General features: G+C 41.9%; 1 protein-coding gene across 1 annotated transcript in view; it reads left to right on the forward strand.

The window, feature by feature from the left end:
- LOC110526153 (protein kinase C-binding protein NELL1) overlaps positions 1-24,562 on the forward strand; it is a 404,819-nt gene that overhangs the window by 372,269 nt on the left and 7,988 nt on the right. Inside the window, exons 16-17 of the mRNA XM_021606800.2 lie at positions 13,660-13,800; positions 16,057-16,250. Coding sequence (XP_021462475.2) covers positions 13,660-13,800; positions 16,057-16,250 — 335 coding nt within the window. The remainder of the gene's footprint in view (positions 1-13,659; positions 13,801-16,056; positions 16,251-24,562) is intronic.

Below are 24,562 nucleotides of genomic sequence, written 5' to 3' on the forward strand. Positions count from 1 at the left end.
AAGGACAAAAATGACATCATTGATCCAGTTCATTTACATTTTATTTCACTTGGCTAACTTTTTGAAAGAGCGTCTAACCCTTCTCTAATTGATGTCTTAACGCCGATTTGGGATTTTTGCAGCTTGACTCGGAAAATGGTATTGAGGTTTTTGCATTTCGGCAATTCACAGAAAAAAATAAGTCCTTAATGCCTTAATTGCTATAGATACCAAGAAATCCACAGTGGCTGATGCAATTTAAGCCGGGTCTGCTCAAGTGTAATGCCCCCTCATTTGCTGGCTGAGTAACCCATATCTTAAATCTAACATTGTTATCAGGAAATATTCCTAATGAATGGAAAACAGTTTATGTGCTGCCACTCCATAAGGTTTAGGACAGCGCACAGCACTATCACAGCAACCATTGTGCTGCCTTCTTTGTGGACCTGTCAAAGGCGCTTGACACTGTTGATCATGCTATGGGCTGGGCTCTGACACCTGTTTTATGATTATCTGTTGAAGGATTATCGATACTAGGACCTGTTCTTTTCACTATTTACATAAATGCTATTGAACAATCTGTTAAAAATGTTTAATTGTATGCACATGCGGATGATACTATTATGTATGCAATTACTCTGTATACATCAACGATGTCGCTCTTGCTGCGGGTGATTTCCTGATCCACCTCTACACAGACGACACTATTCTGTATACATCTGGCCCTTTTTTGGACACTGCGTTCATTAACCTCCAAACGAGCTTCAATGCCATACAACACTCCTTCTGTGGCCTCCAACTGCTCTTAAACGCTAGCAAAACCAAATGCATGCTTTTCAACCGGTCGCTGCCCGCTCCCGTCCGCCCGACTAGCATCACTAATGTGTTGACCCTTTTAACGTAAAGATGGTCTGTAATTGTCTCTTGATCTCCTCAGACCATTCAGCATTGTAAAGTGGGAGCAGTTAATTTGTCTTGTGATCGACTGATCGAACTTAGCACTTAGGAATCTCTGTTTCTCCATCACCCACTCCACACCCCTCATAGGTTCTTCGTCAAAACAGTCCCCCCTTGTGGTTTAAACTTGGACGGTTTTCCCAAGATGTGAACCACAATGTAGAAGTGGCCACGAATTGTCCTTTTGGTGGCTGCGTTTCCCGACCACCTCGTTCGGTTGGAATCTTGGTTGACCTAGGCAATAACTTTGCGACAAGGTTAATGGCACATGACATTCAAGCAATACACCATTACATCTCCTTTTCTATGAGTGGACACCGTGGTACTTAATTCGTGGTGGTATGCCAGACTGTTCATGGCAGTCGTCTTGTTTTTCTCCGAGTTGTTTTGAAAGCACAATAAATCCAGCGAATGCCAGACTATGATGACAAAATTTACCCACAAAGGACCGCAGTGCCACCTTCCTGTTCAAGTGAGCACAGCACAACAAGTTGAGTTCAAAAATGTATTGTATGTTGCTGCATAAATGATGTAATATGCCAGGGAGATATGTATACTGTAGCTAAGAAAGTAATACTAAGTGTATGTTGTGTAATAAGATGTTAGCAGCCCATGTGCCTCACCCTAATAATTTCATCCAAACTGTTCTGACTTGATGTTGCACATGTAGCCTGTAACCTATTTAAGAGAAATGTTATAATCAAATATTGTAAGAGCTTTCATTGTCTGCTTATATGCCCTCTTTATTTATCCTTCGGTTCTGACTTGGTGTACAGGGAGAACACTGTATGAACGGCCCATGGTCTGAATTCTGTCGCTGTACATTTCAAAAGTGCTAAACAAATACTATTGACCTCTGTCCTAGTTCGCTCATTAATGTCTTAATCAAAATTACTGGTTGTCCCCTTATGCCAGAGTTTGTACATCTCAATTGTAATTAGAAACCATATTTGTTTAACTTCTTATGATATAGGGGACGCTTGCGTCCCACTTGGCCAAAAGCCAGGGAAAATGCAGCGCGGCAAATTCAAATAAATTACGTAAAAATCAAACTTTCATTAAATCACACATGTATGATACTCAATTAAAGCTACACTCATTGTGAATCCAGCCAACATGTCAGATTTTTAAATACTTTTTGGCGAATGCATAAGAAGCTATTATCTGATGATAGCACAACAGTAAACAAAGAGGGTAGCATATTTCAACCCTGCAGGCGCTACACGAAATGCAGAAATAAAATATAAAACATGCCTTACCTTTGACAAGCTTCTTTTGTTGGCACTCCAATATGTCCCATAAACATCACAATTGGTCCTTTTGTTCAATTAATTCCGTCCATATATATCCAAAATGTTATTTGGCGCGTTTAATCCAGACAAAAACAGCTTCCAAATTGCGCAATGCCACTACAAAATATTTCAAAAGTTGCCTGTAAACTTTGCCAAAACATTTCAAACTACTTTTGTAATACAACTTTAGGTATTTTTAAACGTTAATAATCGGTCAAATTGAAGACGGGTCTATCTGTGTTCAATACAGGAAGACAACAAACCAAGCTACTTTTCAAGTCTTGCGCAACTCTCAACAGTGTTACGCAGTTCCTAGATAGCCGTACTTCTTCATTGCACAAAGGAATAACCTCAACTAAATTCTAAACACTGGTGACATCCAGCGGAAGCGGTAGGTACTGACAACAAGTTCCTAAGAAATACAGTTTACCAATGAAAACTCACTGAACAGACAGAGACCTAAAAAAATACATTTTTAATGGTTAGTCCTCGGGGTTTTGCCTGCTACATAAGTTCTGTTATACTCACAGACATGATTCAAGCAGTTGTAGAAACTTCAGAGTGTTTTCTATCCAAATCTACTAACAATATGCATATCTTATATTCTTGGCATGAGTAGCAGGAAGTTGAAATTGGGCACGCTATTTATCCAAAAGTGAAAATGCTACCCCCTATACCTTAAGAAGTTATTAAGCAAATCAGCCATATCATTTCCTGACTGGTGCAAGGGTCTAAGGCACTGCATCTCAGTGCAAAATGCATCACAGCAGCCCCTGGTTCAAATCCAGGCTGCATCACATCCGGCTGTGATTGGAGTCCCATAGGGCGGCGCATAATCGACCCAGCGTCCTCTGGGTTTGGTAAGGTCGTCATTGTAAATAAGAATTTGTTCTTAACTGACTTGTCTAGTTAAATAAATAAAAATATCAGCTATTTTTATAAGCAGTAAATGAGGCGGAATTAGCTGTTTTGCTGTCAGACTAGGCTCCGCTGATTGCCAGGTATAGCAGTGCTAAGATGTTGGGACTGCTGTTAGGACAGTTTTATGTAGGCCCTAACAGTTTGTGGACACCGTTTCTCACTGTTGTCGTGCAATTCATGTATCGTTAAGTGTTGTGTTGTGTAGTGGCTTTGCTGCCATACATCCAAACTTCTTTTTTTTGCCCCACCAAGATTTACATGCTAAAATTGTCACTGCTTTTGAGTCCCATCTGCATTTGTTGGCCCTCTGACTCTTCTCTTCAGATTTCACAGTCAACTTGCAAGCGTACTTCAGTCATCTTCTTAGCCTTTTAGTGTAGTTCTGGTGCGTGGTTCCATTGTGGCCAGCTGGACTCAAGGCCAAAACAAAGGTCAATGGGTAACCAAGCTTGTCGCCCAAACATGTGAAAGAATGGAGTCTCATCTGTTGTGTCACTGAAAGTGCATATATGTTGTGTCACTCAGTGTGCCTAAAATGTCCAATAAAGTATTTTTGAACCGCTCAACAGGATTACCCCAGGGGTGGTAAGGGGTTGTTCGTGATTTGACGCCAGCAATGGAACATAATTCTGATATCAACAAAATTGGTGCCTTGGTCTATGACTCCTCTGAGGAAATCTATAATGTAAAATCAAATTGTCCCAAAGTGCTCTGGCGGTTCGGGCTATAGTTGGGATAGCTAAAGAGTACTTTGTAATATGATCTGACATTAGTAAGATGTTTCTGGTGTCTGAATTGTCAGGTTCAAGTGAGAGAATCTATACAGACTAGTTTTAGGGGTATAGATGTTTTGATATTCACTAGGTTTGCAGATTTCTTTGCACTCTATCCCTACCCTTACGCAACACGCACCTCAGACTTTTTTACACTTGTCCACTTCAAACTCCATTCTAGGCCAGTAAAAGTAGGCCCTTGCAAGATCCAGAGGTCTCAGTACGGCAGTATCCCATTTCTTCATGGATACCCTCTATAGCACATTGCCTGTGACTTATGGATATTACCATTTGGAAGAAAGGTTCTCCAACCTTTCAAAATAGCACTGCTTCTCTGAGAACAAACGTATCCCATTCTCTGAGCATTATCTTGACTACCGTTGGCTCTTGCATCATTTGTTTCTCACTTCTCATCAGCGTATTACCACTGAGAGTTGTGGGTCTTCCTGCTGAAGCTTATACCAATCTGCTGCTATTAACCCAGGCAAGTGGGGTTGACCTGGCCACTGTTGTGGTTCTTCAAAATCCAAATGGTACAGCTCTTTTGTCTTGATTCAAGACCTTCCACCATGGCAGTGTCATTGGCATCTACATCTTCTTCATCCATGTGTGTTTGAATGTGTGAGTATTCTTGCTTGATTGTTGATTTGTCACCATGTGCACCTGTGAAGTTGCATCCAGGACAGCCTTATCCACTATGGTATCTGCATCAGTCAACTCCCTCACTCTTGACTTCAGTCTCATTATTCTCCTCACTCTAAATTCACAGCCATTGAGGTAGTCCTGGAACTTATCAGTGATTGCCCACTTGAGAGAAAGAAACTCCAGCTTATGGACCAGATAGTTCTGTTCACATTGGCTGGCATATGCAACTACCCACATCTGTCCATATTGCATCTGATACAGGGCTGCACCAAGGGCTGAAGTGCTGGCATCAGTATTACGCATATATCAAATCCTCCAATCTGCAAATGCAAGAACAGGTGCAGCCTCTCAAGGATTGTCTCAAAGCTGTCTGGCAACAATCATCCCATTGTCCTGAGAGTGGTGGGCTCTTCATGGGCTGCCCTTTCTTCTTCACGGAGGGATTTCTGACTAGAAGACAATTCAGTGGCCTCACAATCCTTGAATATTTCTGAACAAACCTTCTGTAATATAGAAAAACCAAGGAATGCCCTTACTTCCTTTCTGGAAGAGGCCAGGTCTTGAATGCAGACACTTTGTTTTCATCAGGCTTGATTCCCCTCTCAGAAATGACATGCTCCTCAAGCGTCTAAGAAAAAATTATGAGGTCATCAAGGAAAGCAATGGCTTCATCCGGGTTTATCCCTGCCCATCACCTTCTCCATCGTCCGTTGGAAAGTAGCAGGTGCATTGTTCAATCCCTGCAGCATCATCTTGAACTGCCAATTTCCAAAAAGAGTGGTAAAGGCTGTTTAAGGTTTATCGCCCTCCATCTCGACCTGATAGTAGCCGCTTTTCAAGTCCAGTACAGTGAACCATTTGGAAGCAGCAAGAAGCTGAAGGTCTCCTCTATTCCCACTCAGTCAAGTGATTCAACTTTCAATAGTCTACAACCATCCTTAAGGCATCATTCTTCTTCCTTACAAGCAAAATGGGAGAAGCATAGGAGATATCAGATTCCTCAATTATGTGTGCTTCAATTAGCTCATAAAGGTGCTGCTTCAGATCAAAATAAATCGTCTGGGGACACACAGAGTACGCTGCTTGAAAGGCACATCAGTTGACACTTTGATCCTATGTTTCACTCCAGATATATGCCCTATATCAAAATCATGCTTGGCGAAAGCATCTGGGACTTTTCGATCAGTCTCTTAACGTTCGCAGAATTAAGGTGCAGCTGGCAAATATTTTAAATGAAAGTCAGACGAAAAAGTTGACTGTTCAACACAGATAACTGTCTCTGGGGATTCGTCATGACAATTTTGTACCGTTTCTCTTCCATTGATAGTTTTGACCCATTCCACTGCACGTACATCTGCAATGACTATTTTTGGTGCGAGTGTAATATCATGCTCTGTCTCATTCTTCATCAGAACATTGTAGTTCACAGGCTCTGCCTGATACAACACAAGTAGCCCTCCTGGCAAACTTGGGTCTAAAGGCTCCTCTAGCACAGAACACTTAAACTCATCAACACTGCCGATTAATTCACCGGAGACTTCAACAGTTTCCCCCTTTGAGACCAGTGACCGGCTTGCTGCTGTTCACTTGTGACTGACAGCTCGCAGTACATGGACAAAGTCTTCGCAAATAGTGAGTTGGTCACCAGCGCTGTCACCTGTAAATCTCTACAAGACCTAACAACAAGCTTCAGAAAATATGTTCCTATGATTAGGTTACCCCAGAACAGATTGTAGAAAATGATGCAGACTCGTACATACTTTTCATTTCAACCATTTAATGTCTGATGTCCCAAGTGCTTTGCTAAATATTGATGTAAAAAAAGAAAAAGAAGGAGCTGTTTCACTTGATCCGTTCTTACTGCAACTCTCTGCCCTAATTATTGCAGAGCCATTGACCTATGTTTTACTTGACAATATTATCTGGTATAATCCCCTACTTTTTCCAAATTTCGTTGTGATACAGCCTGAATTTGAAATGTATTCAATTGAGATTTTGCATGTGAAAATGTGAATTTTGTTTTTAGACATTTTTACAAATTCATAAATTAAAAGTTGAAATGCCTTGAGAGGAAGTATTTTACTCCAAAATACGATTAGGAGTAAAAATTTGCTGACCAAGTCATATGTTGCATGGACTGGGTAAAAATAAAAAAGCAGACACTGAATATCCCTATGAGCCTGGTGAAGTTACTAATTACGCTTTGGATGGTGTATCAATACACCCAGTCAATACAAAGATACAGGCGTCCTTCCTAACTCAGTTGCCGGAGAGGAAGTAAACTGCTCAGGGATTTCAAAATAAGGTGATTTTAAAACAGTTATAGTTTAATGAATGTGATAGGAGAAAACTGATGATGGATCAATCACATTGTAGTTACTCCACAATGCTAACCTAAACAGAATCAAAATATTCCAAAACATGGATCATGTTTGAAATAAGGCACTAAAGTAATATTGCAAAAACATTGACTAGGAAATTAAATCTTTGTCCTGAATACAAAGCATTATGTTTAGGGCAAATGTATTTATTTATCTTATTTTCAATGACGGCCTAGGAACAGTGGGTTAACTGCCTGTTCAGGGGCAGAACGACAGATTTGTACCTTGTCAGCTCGGGGATTTGAACTTGCAACCTTCCGGTTACAAGTCCAACGCTCTAACCACGAGGCTACCCAGCCAACCCAATCCAACACATCACTGAGCACCACTCTTCATATTTTCAAGCATGGTTGTGGCTGCATCATGTTATGGATATGCTCGTGATCGGCAGGGACTATGTATTTATTTTTAGGATGAAAATAAACAGAATAGAGCTAAGCACAGGCAAATTCCTAGAGGAAAACCTGGTTCAGTCTGCTTTCCAACAGCCACTGGCCTAGTAACAGTGTTGACTTAAATTGTCTTGATAATCTATAGCAAGACTTAAATGGCTGTCTAGCAATGATCAACAACCGACTTGATAGAGTTAAACGAGTTTAAATAAGAATAATGGGCAAATATTGTACAATCCTGGTGTTCAAAGCTCTTAGAGACCTGGCCAACATCCGGTGAAATTGCAGAGCGCCAAATTCAAAAACAGAAATACTCATAATAAAAATTCATAACATACAAGTGTTATATATCGATTTAAAGATTAACTTCTTGTTAATCCAGCCGCTGTGTCAGATTTCAAAAGGCTTTACGGCGAAAGTATACCATGGGATTATCTGATGAGAGCGCCCAGCTCACAAAAGCATACAATTATTTTCCAGCCAGATAGAGGAGTCACGAAAGTCTGAAATAGCGATAAAATGTAGCACTAACCTTTGATCTTCATATGGTTGCACTCACTAGACTCCCAGTTACACAGTAAATGTTTGTTTTGTTTGATAAAGTCCCTCTTTATGTCCCAAAAACTAAATTTTGTTCAGAAATCCCATGGCTCCAAGGAGTTCACAGCAGGCAGATGAATACATAATAAAAGTACCGGTAAAGTTTATCGAAACATGTCAAACGATGTTTGTAATTAATACTCAGGTTGTTTATTGTTTTTATAATCAATAATTTTTCAATAGAAAGGAAAAATAACAAAAATAACAAAGTTCCTCTGACCAAAATGGCTGTTTACTTGTCGTTTTTCAAAATAAAAGCCTGAAACTGTCTAAAGACTGACATCTAGTGGACTCCATAGGAACTGTAATCTGATTCCTAACCCATTATATTATCTATAGACATTGAGTTTAAAAACAGCCACATTAAAATCATTTAACTTCCTGGATGGATTTGTCTCAGGTTTTCGCCTGCCATATCAGTTCTGTTATACTCACAGACATTATTTTAACAGTTTTGGAAACTTTAGAGTGTTTTCTATCCAAATCTACCAATTATATGCATATCCTAGCTTCTGTCCCTGTTTGAAAATAATTTAATCTGAGACATGATTAGGAATCTGAGCATGGTACTTTCAAAAGTTAGGCCTACCTTTACATGACAGACGGTAGACCAAACGACACAGAAAAATGTAAGCTTTAACTGCTGGCTACTCTTCTTCCTTAACCCAATGAGAGTAAGTGTTTCCTTAAAAGCTGTCTGGGTTTAAACATCTATTTTACAGAAAGTGAATAGCTTAGTCAATTGATAGTGACAGAATTAGATTACTTCCCAAATAAAGTAATGTTTCCCTCACTCAGCTATAGAAGGATGTATGAACACAACATGCAAAAATGTCAATGTTACAGTTCGTATAAGTAAATCAGTCAATTGAAAGAAATTCATTAGGACCTAATCTATGGATTTCACATGACTGGGCAGGGTCACAACCATGGGTAGGCCTGGGAGGGCATAGGCCCACCCCATAGGGAGGGCATAGTTGGGTTTTTTTTTTACCACAAAGGGTCTTTATTATAGACAAAAATACTGCTCAGTTTCAGACAATCCAGCAGGTGATGAAGCCGGATGTGGAGGTCCTGGGCTGGCATGATTACATGTGGTTTGCGGTTGTGAGGCTGGTTGAACGTACTGCCAAATTCTCTGAAATGAAATTGGAGACAGCTTATGGTAGAGAAATTAACATCCAATTCTCTGGCTACAGCTTTGGTGGACAGTCCTGCAGTCAGCATGCCAGTTGTATGCTCCCTCAAAATTTGAGACATCTGTGACAAAACTGCACATTTAAGAGTGGCCTTGTATTGTCCCCAGAACAAAGTGCACCTGTGTAATAATCATGCTGTTTAATCAGCTTCTTGATATGCCACACCTGTCAGGTGGAGGGATAATTGAAGAGAAATTCTCACTAACAGGGGATGGTAACACATTTGTGCACAACATTTGAGAGAAATAATATAAGCTTTTTGTGCATATGGAAAATTTCTGGGATCTTTTATTTCAGCTCATGAAACATGGGACCAAGACTTTACATGTTGCGTTTATATTTTTGTTCAGAATAGTAGTAGCAAGCTATCAAAGTTGACCTCAGGTACTCCTTCTCATCTTCCATCTTCCTTCTCATCTTCCTGCTCTCAGAACATAGGCTAGTCTGCAGGAAAGATATTGCATTTTTTGGACTAGGCCTTAACAACAAAACAATAATTTGACTCTCCTCCTGAACTACCAATGTAGGCCCACACAGCACAGCATTGGTTAGGCAGCACAAAAAAGGGTTTTGATCAGCATGACCAGAGCAGGCGGTACATTTCTGTAAACTTAGCACTAGTAGGGCGAGTTCAAGTGTGTCATAGGCCTACATGAGCCCCAAGTCCATAACAAACTGTTTTGAGGACAGCCATTTTAGCAACCCCTGATAGAGTTCTGTCTGTGGCTCTTCTTATGTCAGATTTGGCCCGCTCAAAGTGGTCAAGCTTCTGACCGACAAGCCTCGTCACACCACTGCCAGAGAGAGAGACCTAAGACAAGGAAGAAACCACTATTTACCTAGGCTATAGCCTACATATTTATTCAGTTTGTCATTCTATCATTTTCATGGAATGTTTGTTGTAATTACATTTAGAATTTATCAGAATTCATTTTCCATAAATATTTTTAACAGCTCCACTATTCTCAAATTGAAAAAAAGTGAGGGAGCGTCGCTCCACCACACTACAGCAGCACTACATCCCTGGCAATGTAATGAACATGAGGGGAGACAGACCTGGTTTCAAGTGCAGGGCACTGTCACGCGGAATGACACTGGAGAGACGAAGCAGGTACGAGGAGTAAAACATTTAATTATAACGGACAGAGACGAGACAGGAACAGCGTCTGAAACAAATTCAAAAGACAAAAACATTACAATGCAGCAGCGGGGAACAGAGCAAGGGAACAGACAAATATAGGTGAGGAAAAGAACATGTGACGAGTCCAGGTGAATCCAATAGCGCTGATGCGAGTGACGAGGGAGGGCAGGTGTGAGTGATGGATGGCAGGAGCGTGTGATGCAAGGTAATCTGGCCCCCTCAAGCGCCAGGGGAAGGGAAGAGCGGGAGCAGACGTGACAGGCGCAGCAGGTGTTTATTGCAAAGGACCACAGGAGGAGGCAGGTAGCTGGGTCCAGGAGCAGGCAGAAGGTCATACACAAGTGGTCCAAAAGGGCAACAGTACAGGCAGGGAAAAGGCTTGTAACGTAGTCCAGGAGATCAGGCAATAGGTAGATAACAGGAAATCCGATAGGCTAAAGGACAGAAGATATGCATGTTTCGAGCCAGTCATTCTCAACCCTGTACACACTCACAGCAGAGATGGGTCTAGCTAGCATAAGCACTGTGTGGTTCCCTACAGAAACTTTGAGATTCTTTTAAAATGCATTTATTTTTATTTTAGACAATTATTTGACAATTATTTGATGATATACATACATTAATAATCCAGTAGTACACATGTATTGTAACCTGTGGCAATTTTAGCATGTAAATCTTGGTGGGACAAACAAACAAACAAAAAATGGTGTGTTAAGAGTCAGGAAGCAAGTTCAGGGAGTGAATAATTTAATGAACGAAACATAATACGAACAATGCACAGACAGGAACAGAAACAATAATGCATGGGGAAGGAACCAAAGGGAGTGACATATATATATAGGGAAGGTAATCAGGGAAATGATGGAGTCCAGGTGAGTCTGACGCGCAGGTGCACGTAATGATGGTGACAGGTGTGCGCCATAACGAGCAGCCTGGTGACCTAGAGGCCGGAGAGGGAGCACACGTGACAGTACCCCCCTCCCCAACGCGTGGCTCCAGAACTCCAACCATATGACGATCCCGTGGAACATAAGCGGACCGAACCCCTCTGCCGAGGCGTGGGAAACCTGTCAATCCTGCAGAGATGCAGTAGCATGGCGACGTAGAGCGCTGAGAGAGAGCATACATGACAGTACCCCCTCCCCGGTGGGTTCGGCTCCAGCCGCAGGACGCCAACCTAAGGGACGATCCCGGTGATCAGGATCGGACCAGTCACCCCTGCTGATGTGCGGGAACTTGACAGACCGGCTGAGGCAGGGGAGTCTGGCGATCCAGCTGAGGCACGAGAGCCTGACGAGCCGGTGGATGAAGGGGAGCCTGGCGATCCGACGAAGACATGTAACCTGACGAGCCGGCTGAGGAAGGCGAGCCTGGTGATATGGCTGAGGCATGAAAGCCTGTAGCGGTTCACAAAAATAAATAAGCGAAACATAATACAGAACAAGAAACACAAACAAGGCACAGGCACGAAACAGAAACAATAACACCTGGGGAAGGAACCAAAGGGAGTGACATATATATATAGGGAAGGTAATCAGGGAAATGGAGTCCAGGTGAGTCTGATGACTCGCAGGTGCACGTAACGATGGTGACAGGTGTGCGCCATAACGAGCAGCCTGGTGACCTCGAGGCCGGAGAGGGAGCACACGTGACACCAGCAAAGCCACTACACAACACTAAACAATACATTAATTTCACTATGACGGTGACAAACGGTGCCCAAAACTGTTAGGGCCTACATAAAGCTGTCCCAAAAGCAGAGCTTACTTTACAACCGCTACAAATGGCTATCATCGGAGCCTTGTCTGGCAGTGAAACAGTTAATTCAGTCTCATTTACTGCTTTTAAAAAAAAAACATGGCTGACTTGCTGAAACAAAAGTGGTTTCTACTGACAATTGAGATGTTCAAATGATGGCATAAGGGAACGAAGAGTGGATAAAAGGCAATCCGTAATTTTGATTAAGACATTAATGAGCGAGCTAGGAAGGATGTAGTCGATAGAACAATTTTTTTGCACTTTTGAAATGTACAGCGACAGAATTCAGAAAATGGGCCATTATTATAGTATTCTCCCTGTACACCAAGTCAGAACCGTAGGAGAAATAAAAGAGTAATATAAGCAGACAATGAAAGCTCTTACAATATTCAAAGATTACATTTCTCCAAAACAGTCTATAGGCTACATGCGCACCACCAAGTCAGAACAGTAGACTACGTTATGAGGAGGAAACGGACCAAATTATTAAGGTGAGGCATATGGGCTAATAACAGCTTACTACACAACATACACACAGGTATACATACTGTAGCTAAGAAAGTAATTATATCTCCCTGGCATATTACACATTTTTGGACTTACCTTGTTGTGCTGTGCTCACTTGAACAGGAAGGTGGCGCTGTGGCCCTTCTTGTGGGCAAATTGTGTCATCAACGTCTGGCATTCTATAGATTTATGGTGTTTTCAAGACAACTGTGAACTCGGGAAAAAACAAGGTTAAATCATGTCAGTGATCTTCAGGTCGGAGCTCTAGAAAGAGGCACGAGTTCCCAACTTGGAATTCCGAGTTTTTCCAGTAGGAGCTCGTTTTTTTCCTGAGTTCCCAGTTGTCTTGAACTCACTGAAGTCTGAGAATTCCCAGTTTCAAGTTTCCAGTTGTTTTGAACGCTGCAGAAGTCATGCTGAATTGACAGCATGGCCAATGTACTGTATTCAAACTTTTCTGTCCCATGGTGTTGCATGTGAATGTTTTCCAAGCTTAAAAGGATAAAGAGACCCTTAAACACAGACTTGGACCACACAACCACTCCACTGAATGTAAATCTATGGCAGCACCCTAGGGGCTTGAATTTCCGAGCTCTCCCTGTAGATTTTGCTGTGATGTGTCCCCATAAGTGACAGAACACTGAGCCAATCATGGTGCAACTAGAGAACATTACCACCCCCTACGTTCCGTATTTCCCGCTGGCTGCCCCACGACTACAGAAAGCATTAAACTATGGTGCATTTTGGAGATGCCATACTCAAGAAAGCAAAAAATATGTTTGTATGCAGATTTATTAACTACATTTTTGTAATGTTTTACATTGTTTGCAAACTGATATGTGACACGTATAAATGTCACAATAACATGCAAAACAGGCAACCGCCCCCCCAAAAATGTCTTCAAATTTTGTTAGCTAAACAGGTGGGGTTCAAAACATGTGGGGCTCTGCTCCACCTACCCTGATTGACAGCTCGCCACTGATTCTAACAATCAGGAGACAGTTGGGATTACCTTAAGTGCAAATGTTATATAATTACATATAGATTAAGTAATTCATATGATCTTTGTGAAAAGATCATGTTGATGGCATCAGATATACTGTGTTTCCACCAGACATTGATGAGTGTGCGGAGGTCCTGATCCAGTGCCACATTCACTCCCGCTGTGTCAATCTGCCGGGCTGGTACCACTGTGAGTGCAGGAACGGTTTCCATGACAATGGCTCCTACCTGATCGACGGGAGTTCCTGCATCGGTTAGTATGCAGTCATTATATTCCACCTCTGTTGGTTGTCTCCATCTCTACTGCTCCTGTCCATCTTGGTCTTCTGTAGCTCAGTTGGTAAAGCTGTAAATTGCTTGGGATAAAAACTGTCACACATTACAGGGGAGGGGGAGGGGGCTGTTAGCATGGCTATGCAGATTTCTTTTGTGCTGCATGTTGCAGTCTTTTGTTGTGTAGTCTGAATAAATTAATGAATGAATGGAATTTGATTTGCACATCATGAGAACAGCAATAATAAAACATATATAAATAGTAGACACGGACTAACAATCAATGAGAATACAACATACATACATACATGTATATATAAATCAATATCAAATACTGCTTAGTGCATTACATGTGATCCCAAACTCTGTTACTGTCAGAAGAGCATGATTTCTCCAATTAAGTCAGGATGTAGCGATGCATCAATCATGCAGAGATACAATGGTCAGAAATACACAGGGTAACATCACTATCTATAATAAAAAATGTACAGTGGCTTGCGAAAGTGTTCACCCCCCTTGGCATTTTGTTGCCTTACAACCTGGAAATAGAATGGATTTTGGGGGGGTTGTATCATTTGATTTACACAACATGCCTACCACTTGCAAAATATGTTTTATTGTGAAACAAAGACATAAGACAAAAAAACTGAACTTGAGCGTGCATAACTATTCACTCCCCCCCCCCCCCCTCCAAAAGTAAATACTTTGTAGAGCCACCTTTTGCAGCAATTCCAGCTGCAAGTCTCTTGGGGTATGTCTCTATAAGCTTGGCGCATCTATCCACTGGGATTTTTGCCCATTCTTCAAGGCAAAACTGCTCCAGCTCCTTCAAGTTGGATGGGTTCCGCTGGTGTACAGCTATCTTTAAGTCATACCACAGATTCTCAATTGGATTGAGGTCTGGGCTTTGACTAGGTCATTCCAAGACATGTTTCCCTTTAAACCACTCAAGTGTTGCTTTAGCAGTATGCTTAGGGTCATTGTCCTGCTGGAAGGTGAACCTCCGTCCCAGTCTCAAATCTCTGGAAGACTGAAACAGGTTTCCCTCAAGAATTTCCCTGTATTTAGCGCCATTCATCATTCCTTCAATTCTGACCTGTTTCCCAGTCCCTGACGATAAAAAAACATCCCCACAGCATGATGCATGCTTCACTGTGGGATGGTGTCTCGGTGTGATGAGGTGTTGAATTTGCGTCAGACATAATGTTTTCCTTAATGGCCAAAAAGCTACATTTTAGTCTCATCTGACCAGAGTACCTTCTTCCATATGTTTGGGGAGTCTCCCACATGCCTTTTGGCGAACACCAAACGTGTTTGCTTATTTCTGTCTTTAAGTAATGGCTTTTTTTCTGGCCACTCTTCCGTGAAGCCCAGCTCTGTGAAGAGTACAACTTAAAGCGGTCCTAATGGACAGATACTCCAATCTCCACTGTGGAGCCTTGCAGCTCCTTCAGGGTTATCTTTGGTCTCTTTTTTACATCTCTGATTAATGCTCTCCTTGCCTGGTCCATGAGTTTCGGTTGGCGGCTCCCTCTTGGCAGGTTTGTTGTGGTGCCATATTCTTTCCATATTTTAATAATGGATTTAATGGTGCTCTGTGGGATGTTCAAAGTTTGATCTTTTTTTATATAACTCAACCCTGATCTGTACTTCTCCACAACGTTGTCCCTGACCTGTTTTGAGAGTTCCTTGGTCTTCATGGTGCCACCTGCTTGGTGGTGCCCCTTGCTTAGTGGTTTTGCAGATTCTGGTGCATTTAACAACTGCACCATCGAGAGCATCCTGACGGGTTGCATCGCTGCTTGGTATGGCAACTGCTTGGCATTCGACCGTAAGGCGCTACAGATGGTAATGCGTATGGCCCAGTACATCACTGGGGCCAAGCTTCCTGCCATCCAGAGGAAAGGCCATAAAATTGTCACCCAAGTCATAGACTGTTCTCTCTGCTACCGCATGGCAAACAGCATCTACCCCCAAGCCATTACAGCCCCCCCCCCCCCCCCCCCCCCACGTTGCTACTACTCTCAAATTGATCATAACTATAGTGTAGACATTGTTAATGTTCTAAATGACTATTGTAGCTGGAAACGGCTGATTTTTAATGGAATATTCCCCCCCACCACCACCACCCCCATCCCTCTAGACTAAACTGGAGTATGGAGAGGGGAAAATGGCATCACAAAGAAAGCCACACATTCTTGTTTTTGATAGGTAAAGCAGCTATTCTCTGTTTCAGACATTGACGAGTGTGCCACGCAGACACACACCTGCTGGAACGACAGTGTGTGTGTGAACCTTCCAGGTAGTTTTGACTGTATGTGCACATCTGGACCAGCCTGCAGTGGAGACTGTCTTTACGAGGAGGGCCTCAAACACAACGGACAGAAGTGGAACCACAGCCTGGACCACTGCTCCCTCTGCTCCTGCAAGGTAGGGCAAACACACACACAATCACATTCTGCTACCTCTGCTCCTGCAATGTAAGACTAACACACACACACCACACCTACACCTCATCCAAGAATGCACTCACACTGACACTTCACTGACACTTCACACAGACAAACGTATGGGTGTACACGCACACACACAAGATATAGCTTTTCTGACTTACACACATCTCCACCTCACAACTACTTTGTTAGTGGTTACTACCTAGTAAACAGGAACAAAGCAAGAAAATACAGAACGACACATACACGAAACGACTATCTGCACACACACTCACATCTCGGTTCCCGCTGTAACATCACACACACCTACTTCAAAGTCAAGACAGAGAATGAACACAGAGAACAACACACTCTTCTACTCTGTCACACACACACACATACACTCAAACTCCCTGCTGGTTCCTGGTCTTGCTGCTGAATATAATTGTATCATTGCTCACTGTATGACTGTTTAGGGGTGTCAAACATATGGGCTGTTTTTTTTGTTTTGGGGGGAGGGGGGGCAAATCTTAATCGACATGAAAATGACTCAAATCAAATTGGAACTGAGTAAAAATTAAGATATACCTACATTTACAGTGTCTTTACTCTGTCCAGCTTGCTAACAGTCAGTGCAAAAACTAAAGCTAGACCGTCAGGAAGCATTTTTTATTTTATTTATTTTATTTCACCTTTATTTAACCAGGTAGGCAAGTTGAGAACAAGTTCTCATTTACAATTGCAACCTGGCCAAGATAAAGCAAAGCAGTTCGACGCATACAACGACACAGAGTTACACATGGAGTAAAACAAACATACAGTCAATAATACAGTATAAACAAGTCTATATACAATGTGAGCAAATGAGGTGAGATAAGGGAGGTAAAGGCAAAAAAAGGCAATGGTGGCAAAGTAAATACAATATAGCAAGTAAAACACTGGAATGGTAGATTTGCAGTAGAAGAATGTGCAAAGTAGAAATAAAAAATAATGGGGTGCAAAGGAGCAAAATAAATAAATAAAATAAATACAGTAGGGAAAGAGGTAGTTGTTTGGGCTAAATTATAGGTGGGCTATGTACAGGTGCAGTAATCTGTGAGCTGCTCTGACAGCTGGTGCTTAAAAATAGTGAGGGAGATAAGTGTTTCCAGTTTCAGAGATTTTTGTAGTTCGCTCCAGTCATTGGCAGCAGAGAACTGGAAGGAGAGGTGGCCAGAGAAATAATTGGTTTTGGGGGTGACCAGAGAGATATACCTGCTGGAGCGCATGCTACAGGTGGGTGATGCTATGGTGACCAGCGAGCTGAGATAAGGGGGGACTTTACCTAGCAGGGTCTTGTAGATGACATGGAGCCAGTGGGTTTGGCGACGAGTATGAAGCGAGGGCCAGCCAATGAGAGTGTACAGGTCGCAATGGTGGGTAGTATATGGGGCTTTGGTGACAAAATGGATGGCACTGTGATAGACTGCATCCAATTTGTTGAGTAGGGTATAGGAGGCTATTTTGCAAATGACATCGCCGAAGTCGAGGATTGGTAGGATGGTCAGTTTTACAAGGGTATGTTTGGCAGCATGAGTGAAGGATGCTTTGTTGCGAAATAGGAAGCCAATTCTAGATTTAACTTTGGATTGGAGATGTTTGATGTGAGTCTGGAAGGAGAGTTTACAGTCTAAACCGGACACCTAGGTATTTGTAGTTGTCCACGTATTCTATGTCAGAGCCGTCCAGAGTAGTGATGTTGGACAGGCGGGCAGGTGCAGGCAGCGATCGGTTGAAGAGCATGCATTTAGTTTTACTTTTATTTAAGAGCAATTGGAGGCCACGGAAGGAGAGTTGTATGGCATTGAAGCTTGCCTGGAGGGTTGTTAACACACTGTCCAAAGAAGGGCCAGAAGTATACAGAATGGTGTCTGCATAGAGGTGGATCAGAGACTCACCAGCAGCAAGAGCGACATCATTGATGTATAAAGAGGAGAGTCGGTCCAAGAATTTAACCCTGTGGCACACCCATAGAGACTGCAGAGGTCCGGACAACAGACCCTCCGATTTGACACACTGAACTCTATCAGAGAAGTAGTTGGTGAACCAGGCGAGGCAATCATTTGAGAAACCAAGGCTGTCGAGTCTGCTGATGAGGATGTGGTGATTGACAGAGTTGAAAGCCTTGGCCGGATCAATGAATACGGCTGCACAGTAATGTTTCGTATCAATGGCGGTTAAGATATCGTTTAGGACCTTGGGCATGGCTGAGGTGCACCCATGACCAGCTCTGAAACCAGATTGCATAGCAGAAAGGGTATGGTGAGATTCGAAATGGTTGGTAATCAAATCAAATCAAATGTATGTATATAGCCCTTCTTACATCAGCTGATATCTCAGTGCTGTACAGAAACCCAACCTAAAACCCCAAACAGCAAGCAATGCAGGTGTAGAAGCATGGTGGCTGGCTTTCGAAGACCTTAGAAAGGCAGGGTAGGATAGATATAGGTCTGTAGCAGTTTGGGTCAAGAGTGTCCCCCCCCCTTTGAAGAGGCGGATGACTGCAGCTGCTTTCCAATCTTTGGGAATCTCAGACGACACGAAAGAGAGGTTGAATAGACTAGTAATCGGGGTGGCAACAATTTCGGCAGATAATCTTAGAAAGAAAGGGTCCAGATTGTCTAGCCCGGCTGATTTGTAGGGGTCCAGATTTTGTAGCTCTTTCAGAACATCAGCTGACTGGATTTGGGAGAAGGAGAAATGGGGAAGGCTTGGGCGAGTTGCTGTGTGGGGTGCAGTGCTGTTGACCGGAGTAGGGGTAGCCAGGTGGAAAGCATGGCCAGCCGTAGAAAAAGGCTTATTGAAATTCTCAATTATAGTGGATTTATTAGTGGTGACAGTGTTTCCTATCTTCAGTGCAGTGGGCAGCTGGGAGGAGGTGTTCTTATTTTCCATGGACTTTACAGTGTCCCAGAACTTTTTTGAGTTAGTGTTGCAGGAAGCAAATTTCTGCTTGAAAAAGCTAGCCTTGGCTTTTCTAACTGCCTGTGTATAATGGTTTCTAGCTTCCCTGAAAAGCTGCATATCACGGGGGCTGTTCGATGCATAAACAATTCCAAAATGAGTGTGACATCCCTGGTTTAGCAGGTCCCAGTTCAGTTGGGAGGCGTGCACTGTAGAGGTTCACGAGCAGATCCAGATTCAGAATTCAAAATAATGTCATCGGTCTGGGTTTGATCTGATAGTCATGAGTCTCCGGTATGCGTAATTGTAACTGACTTGTCTGGAAGGACACATACAGAACTGAATGGGACCGACCGCTGCAGTAGAGAGAGAGATGGAAATTGTACTATTTATGCTGCTGCTCTTGCTTTTCACGAGAGTGGCGCATGTAGCTTGTTGTCGTTGTCAGGCAATAGGCTATAGTCATAGAGCCTCTGTGTGTGGCAAAGGTTAGGAGGTATCTAATCAATTGAAGATGGAATTAAAATGATGGAATGAAAAGGTAAAGGAAACGGATAGGCTTCAAAAGCCAACAGGTAGGCTGCTACTTAATATTCTGAATTGTTGTTAATTGTAACTGTAGGATCAAAAAGCGCATGCACTGCAGCCTCAATTACAGTGTTAATTTCGTGTACAAAAATTGTGAAACACCTATTTTTCAGTGGCAATAGACAAGCATATAACAGACTAAATAGACCCAGAAAAAAACTATACATTTACAACAACAAATAATAAAACATAATAATAATAAACTTAAAGGACTGTACAATAATTAGGAGAGTGAGAGGTTTTCAGTGATAAGGACAATTAATCTAAGCAGCACATATGCTGCAGCACAGTTATTTTGAACAGTGGGCAGGACACCTCCCACCAAGCAAACACAGCCTACATCAACCAGGCGCAAACAATGAGTTTGGGCAGACTAACTCCGCTCAGCGATTCTTGCTTCACCTTAGCTAACCAGTCACCACCAGCCTTTAAGTTAGCTACCCTTTGCCTGGTTAAGAAACGTAAGCTGCTTTATGAAATTAAAAACAATAGCAGAATTTAGTTTAATATTAAAACAACAGTCTAGCTACGGTATGTTTTTCTCTCCTTTGAGAAGGCTATAGAACAAGAGTCTGCCGTTGAATTTGTAGTCTCGCTCAACCTTCCCACTTTTCACACTGACTTTCATATACAGGTTACAGTGGCTTGCGAAAGTGTTCACTCCCTTGGAATTTTCCCTATTTTGTTGCCTTACGACCTGGAATTGAAAATGTTTTTTTGGTGGGGGTTGTATCATTTGATTTACACAACATGCCAACCACTTTGAAGATGCTAAATATTTTTTATTGTGAACCAAACAAGAAATAAAACAAAAAAACAGAACTTGAGCGTGCATAACTATTCAACCACCCAAAGGCAATACTTTGTAGAGCCACCTTTTGCAGCAATTACAGCTTCAAGTCTCTTGGGGTATGTCTCTATAAGCCTGGCACATCTAGCCACTGGGATATTTTGCCCAATCTTCAAGGCAAAACTGCTCCAGCTCCTTCAAGTTGGATGGGTTCCGCTGGTGTACAGCTATCTTTAAGTCATACCACAGATTCTCAATTGGATTGAGGTCTGGGCTTTGACTAGGTCATTCCAAGACATGTTTCCCTTTAAACCACTCAAGTGTTACTTTAGCAGTATGCTTAGGGTCATTGTCCTGCTGGAAGGTGAACCTTCGTCCCAGTCTCAAATCTCTGGAAGACTGAAACAGGTTTCCCTCAAGAATTTCCCTGTATTTAGTGCCATTCATCATTCCTTCAATTCTGACCTGTTTCCCAGTCCCTGTCGATGAAAAACATCCCCACAGCATGATGCTGCCACCACCATGCTTCACTGTGGGATGGTCTTCTCAGAGTGATGAGAGGTGTTGGATTTGCGTCAGACATAATGTTTTCCTTAATGGCCAAAAAGCTCAATTTTAGTCTCATCTGACCAGAATACTTTCTAACATGTGTTTGCAGAGTCTCCCACTTGCCTTTTGGCGAACACCAAACGTGTTTGCTTATTTCTTTCTTTAACCTCTAGCGACGAGCAATCCCGTATCCGGGAGCGTAATCATTGCCTCAAGCTCATTACCATAACGCAATGTTTCCTATTCATGGAAATCGCAAATGAAATGAAATAAATATATTCAAACACAAACTTAGCCTTTTGTTAACAACACTGTCATCTCAGATTTTCAAAATATGCTTTTCAACCAAAGCTACACAAGCATTTGTGTAAAACTATTGATAGCCTAGCATAGCATTAAGCCTAGCATTCAGCAGGCAACATTTTCACAAAAACAAGAAAAGCATTCAAATAAAATCATTTACCTTTGAAGAACTTCGGATGTTTTCAATGACGACACTCTTAGTTAGATAGCAAATGTTTATTTTTTTCAAAAATATTATTTGTGTAGACGAAATAGCTCCATTTTGTTCATCACGTTTGGCAAAGAAAAAGGCCGGAAAATGCAGTCAAATTAGCTCCATAATACCGACAGAAACATGGCAAACGTTGTTTAGAATCAATCCTCAAGGTGTTTTTCACATATCTATTCGATAATCTATCAGTGGTGGCAGTTGGCTTCTCATCAGAAGCAAACGGAAAAATACTGCAGCTGGAGATTACGCAATAATTGCGACGGAGGACACCAAGCGACCACCTGGTAGTCTCTTATGGTCAATCTTCCAATGATATGCCTACAAATACGTCACAATGCTGTCAACACCTTGGGGAAGCGACAGAAAGCCTAAGCTCATTCGTGGCCCATTCACAGCCATATAAGGAGTCATTGGCATGAGGTGGTTTCAAAAAATGCGGCACTTCCTGATTGGATTTTTATCTGTTTTTTTTCTGTAACATCAGTTCTGTGGCACTCACAGACAATATCTTTGCAGTTTTTGAAACATCAAAAACATCTTTCCAAAGCTGTTAATTCTATGCATAGTCGAGCATCTTTTCGTGACAAAATATCTTGTTTAAAACGGGAACGTTTTTAATCCAAAAATTAAAATAGCGCCCCCTATATTCAAGAAGTTAAGCGATGGCTTTTTTTCTGGACAGTCTTCCGTGAAGCCCAGCTCTGTGAAGTGTACAACTTAAAGCGTTCCTATGGACAGATACTACAATATCCGCTGTGGAGCTTTGCAGCTCCTTCAGGCTTATCTTTGGGCTCTTTGTTGCGTCTATGATTAATGCCTTCCTTGCCTGGTCCATGAGTTTCGGTTGGCGGTCCTCTCTTGGCAGGTTTGTTGTGGTGCCATATTATTTCCATTTTTTAATAATGGATTTAATGGTGCTCCATGGGATGTTAAAAGTTTCTGATATTTTTTTATAACTCAACCCTGATCTGTACTTCCCCACAACTTTGTCCCTGACCTGTTTGGAGAGCTTCTTGGTCTTCATGGTGACACCTGCTTGGTTGTGTCTCTTGCTTAGTGGTGTTGCAGACTCTGGGGCCTTTCAGAACAGGCGTATAAATACTGAGATCATGTGACACTTAGTTTGCCCACAGGTGGACTTTACTTAACTAATTATGTAACTGCTGAAGGTAATTGGTTGCACCAGATCTTATTTAGGGGCTTCAAAGCAAAAGGGGTGAATACATATGCATGCACCACTTTTCAGTTTAAAAATGTTTTGAATTTTTTGAAACGAGTTATTTTTTAAATTTCACTTCACCAATTTGGACTATTTTGTTTATGTCCATTACATGAAATCCAAAATAAAAATCAATTTAAATGACAGGTTGTAATGCAACAAAATAGATAAAACACCAAGAGGAATGAATACTTTTGCAATGCACTGTATGTAGCGTACGTAGCTTCGTCTCCTTTTTTCCTCAGAGAAAATGGATTGATTCTAGCCCTTTGGCTACAGTTTAAAAGATATGACCCGTAATACCGTTGGTATTTTTTTATTTTTTATTGTGCTTTGGTAGGCTGCATTTTGCATTCATAAAACATCATACTTGATTCCAACCTCTCTTTTAAAAAGCATGTGATAAAGGTAATTCAAATAAGCAAGTTCAACCTAGCTAATTTCCGATTTATACAAAATTGTTTGACTACAGAGGAAGCAAAACTGTACTTCAAATCTATGATACTCCCCTGCTTGACTAGTTGGGCCCATGCTTGCTGTACAACATTAAAACGTATTCAGTTTGTCTACAAATAGGCTCTCAAAGTACTTGATAGGAAGCCCAATAGCCATCATCACTGTTACATCCTCAGAAAGCATGAGCTCCTGAGTTGGGAAAATCCCGTGCAATACACCGACACGTCTTATATTCAAGATCCTAAATGGCCAGGCTCCCCCTCCACTCAGTATTTTTGTTAAACAGAAAACCCAAACATATGGCAGCAGATCCACAAGGTCTGCCATGAGAGGTGACTGTATCGTTCCCTTAAGGAAAAGTACCTTTAGTAAATCTGCTTTCTCTGTGAGAGCTTCCCACGTCTGGAATACACTGCCATCAGACACACATACAGTGGGGCAAAAAAGTATTTAGTCAGCCACCAATTGTGCAAAAGTTTTCCCACTTAAAAAGATGAGAGAGGCCTGCAATTTTCATCATAGGTACACTTCAACTATGACAGACAAAATGAGAAAAAAAATCCAGATAATCACATTGTAGGATTTTTTATGAATTTATTTGCAAATTATGGTGGAAAATAAGTATTTGGTCAATAACAAAAGTTTTTCTCAATACTTTGTTATATACCCTTTGTTGGCAATGACAGAGGTCAAACGTTTTCTGTAAGGTTTTCACACACTGTTGCTGGTATTTTGGCCCATTTCTCCATGCAGATCTCCTCTAGAGCAGTGATGTTTTGGGGCTGTTGCTGGGCAACATGGATGTTCAACTCCCTCCAAAGATTTTCTATGGGGTTGAGATCTGGAGACTGGCTAGGCCACTCCAGGACCTTGAAATGCTCCTTACGAAGCCACTCCTTCGTTGCCCGGGCGGTGTGTTTGGGATCATTGTCATGCTGAAAGACCCAGCCACGTTTCATCTTCAATGCCCTTGCTGATGGAAGGAGGTTTTCACTCAAAATCTCACGATACATGGCCCCATTCATTCTTTCCTTTACACGGATCAGTCGTCCTGGTCCCTTTTGCAGAAAAACAGCCCCAAAGCATGATGTTTCCACCCCCATGCTTCACAGTAGGTATGATGTTCTTTGGATGCAACTCAGCATTATTTGTCCTCCAAACACGACGAGTTGAGTTTTTACCAAAAAGTTATATTTTGGTTTCATCTGACCATATGACATTCTCCCAATCTTCTTCTGGATCATCCAAATG

This window comes from Oncorhynchus mykiss, chromosome 6, assembly GCF_013265735.2.
Source record: "Oncorhynchus mykiss isolate Arlee chromosome 6, USDA_OmykA_1.1, whole genome shotgun sequence".
Classification (NCBI taxonomy): domain Eukaryota; kingdom Metazoa; phylum Chordata; class Actinopteri; order Salmoniformes; family Salmonidae; genus Oncorhynchus; species Oncorhynchus mykiss.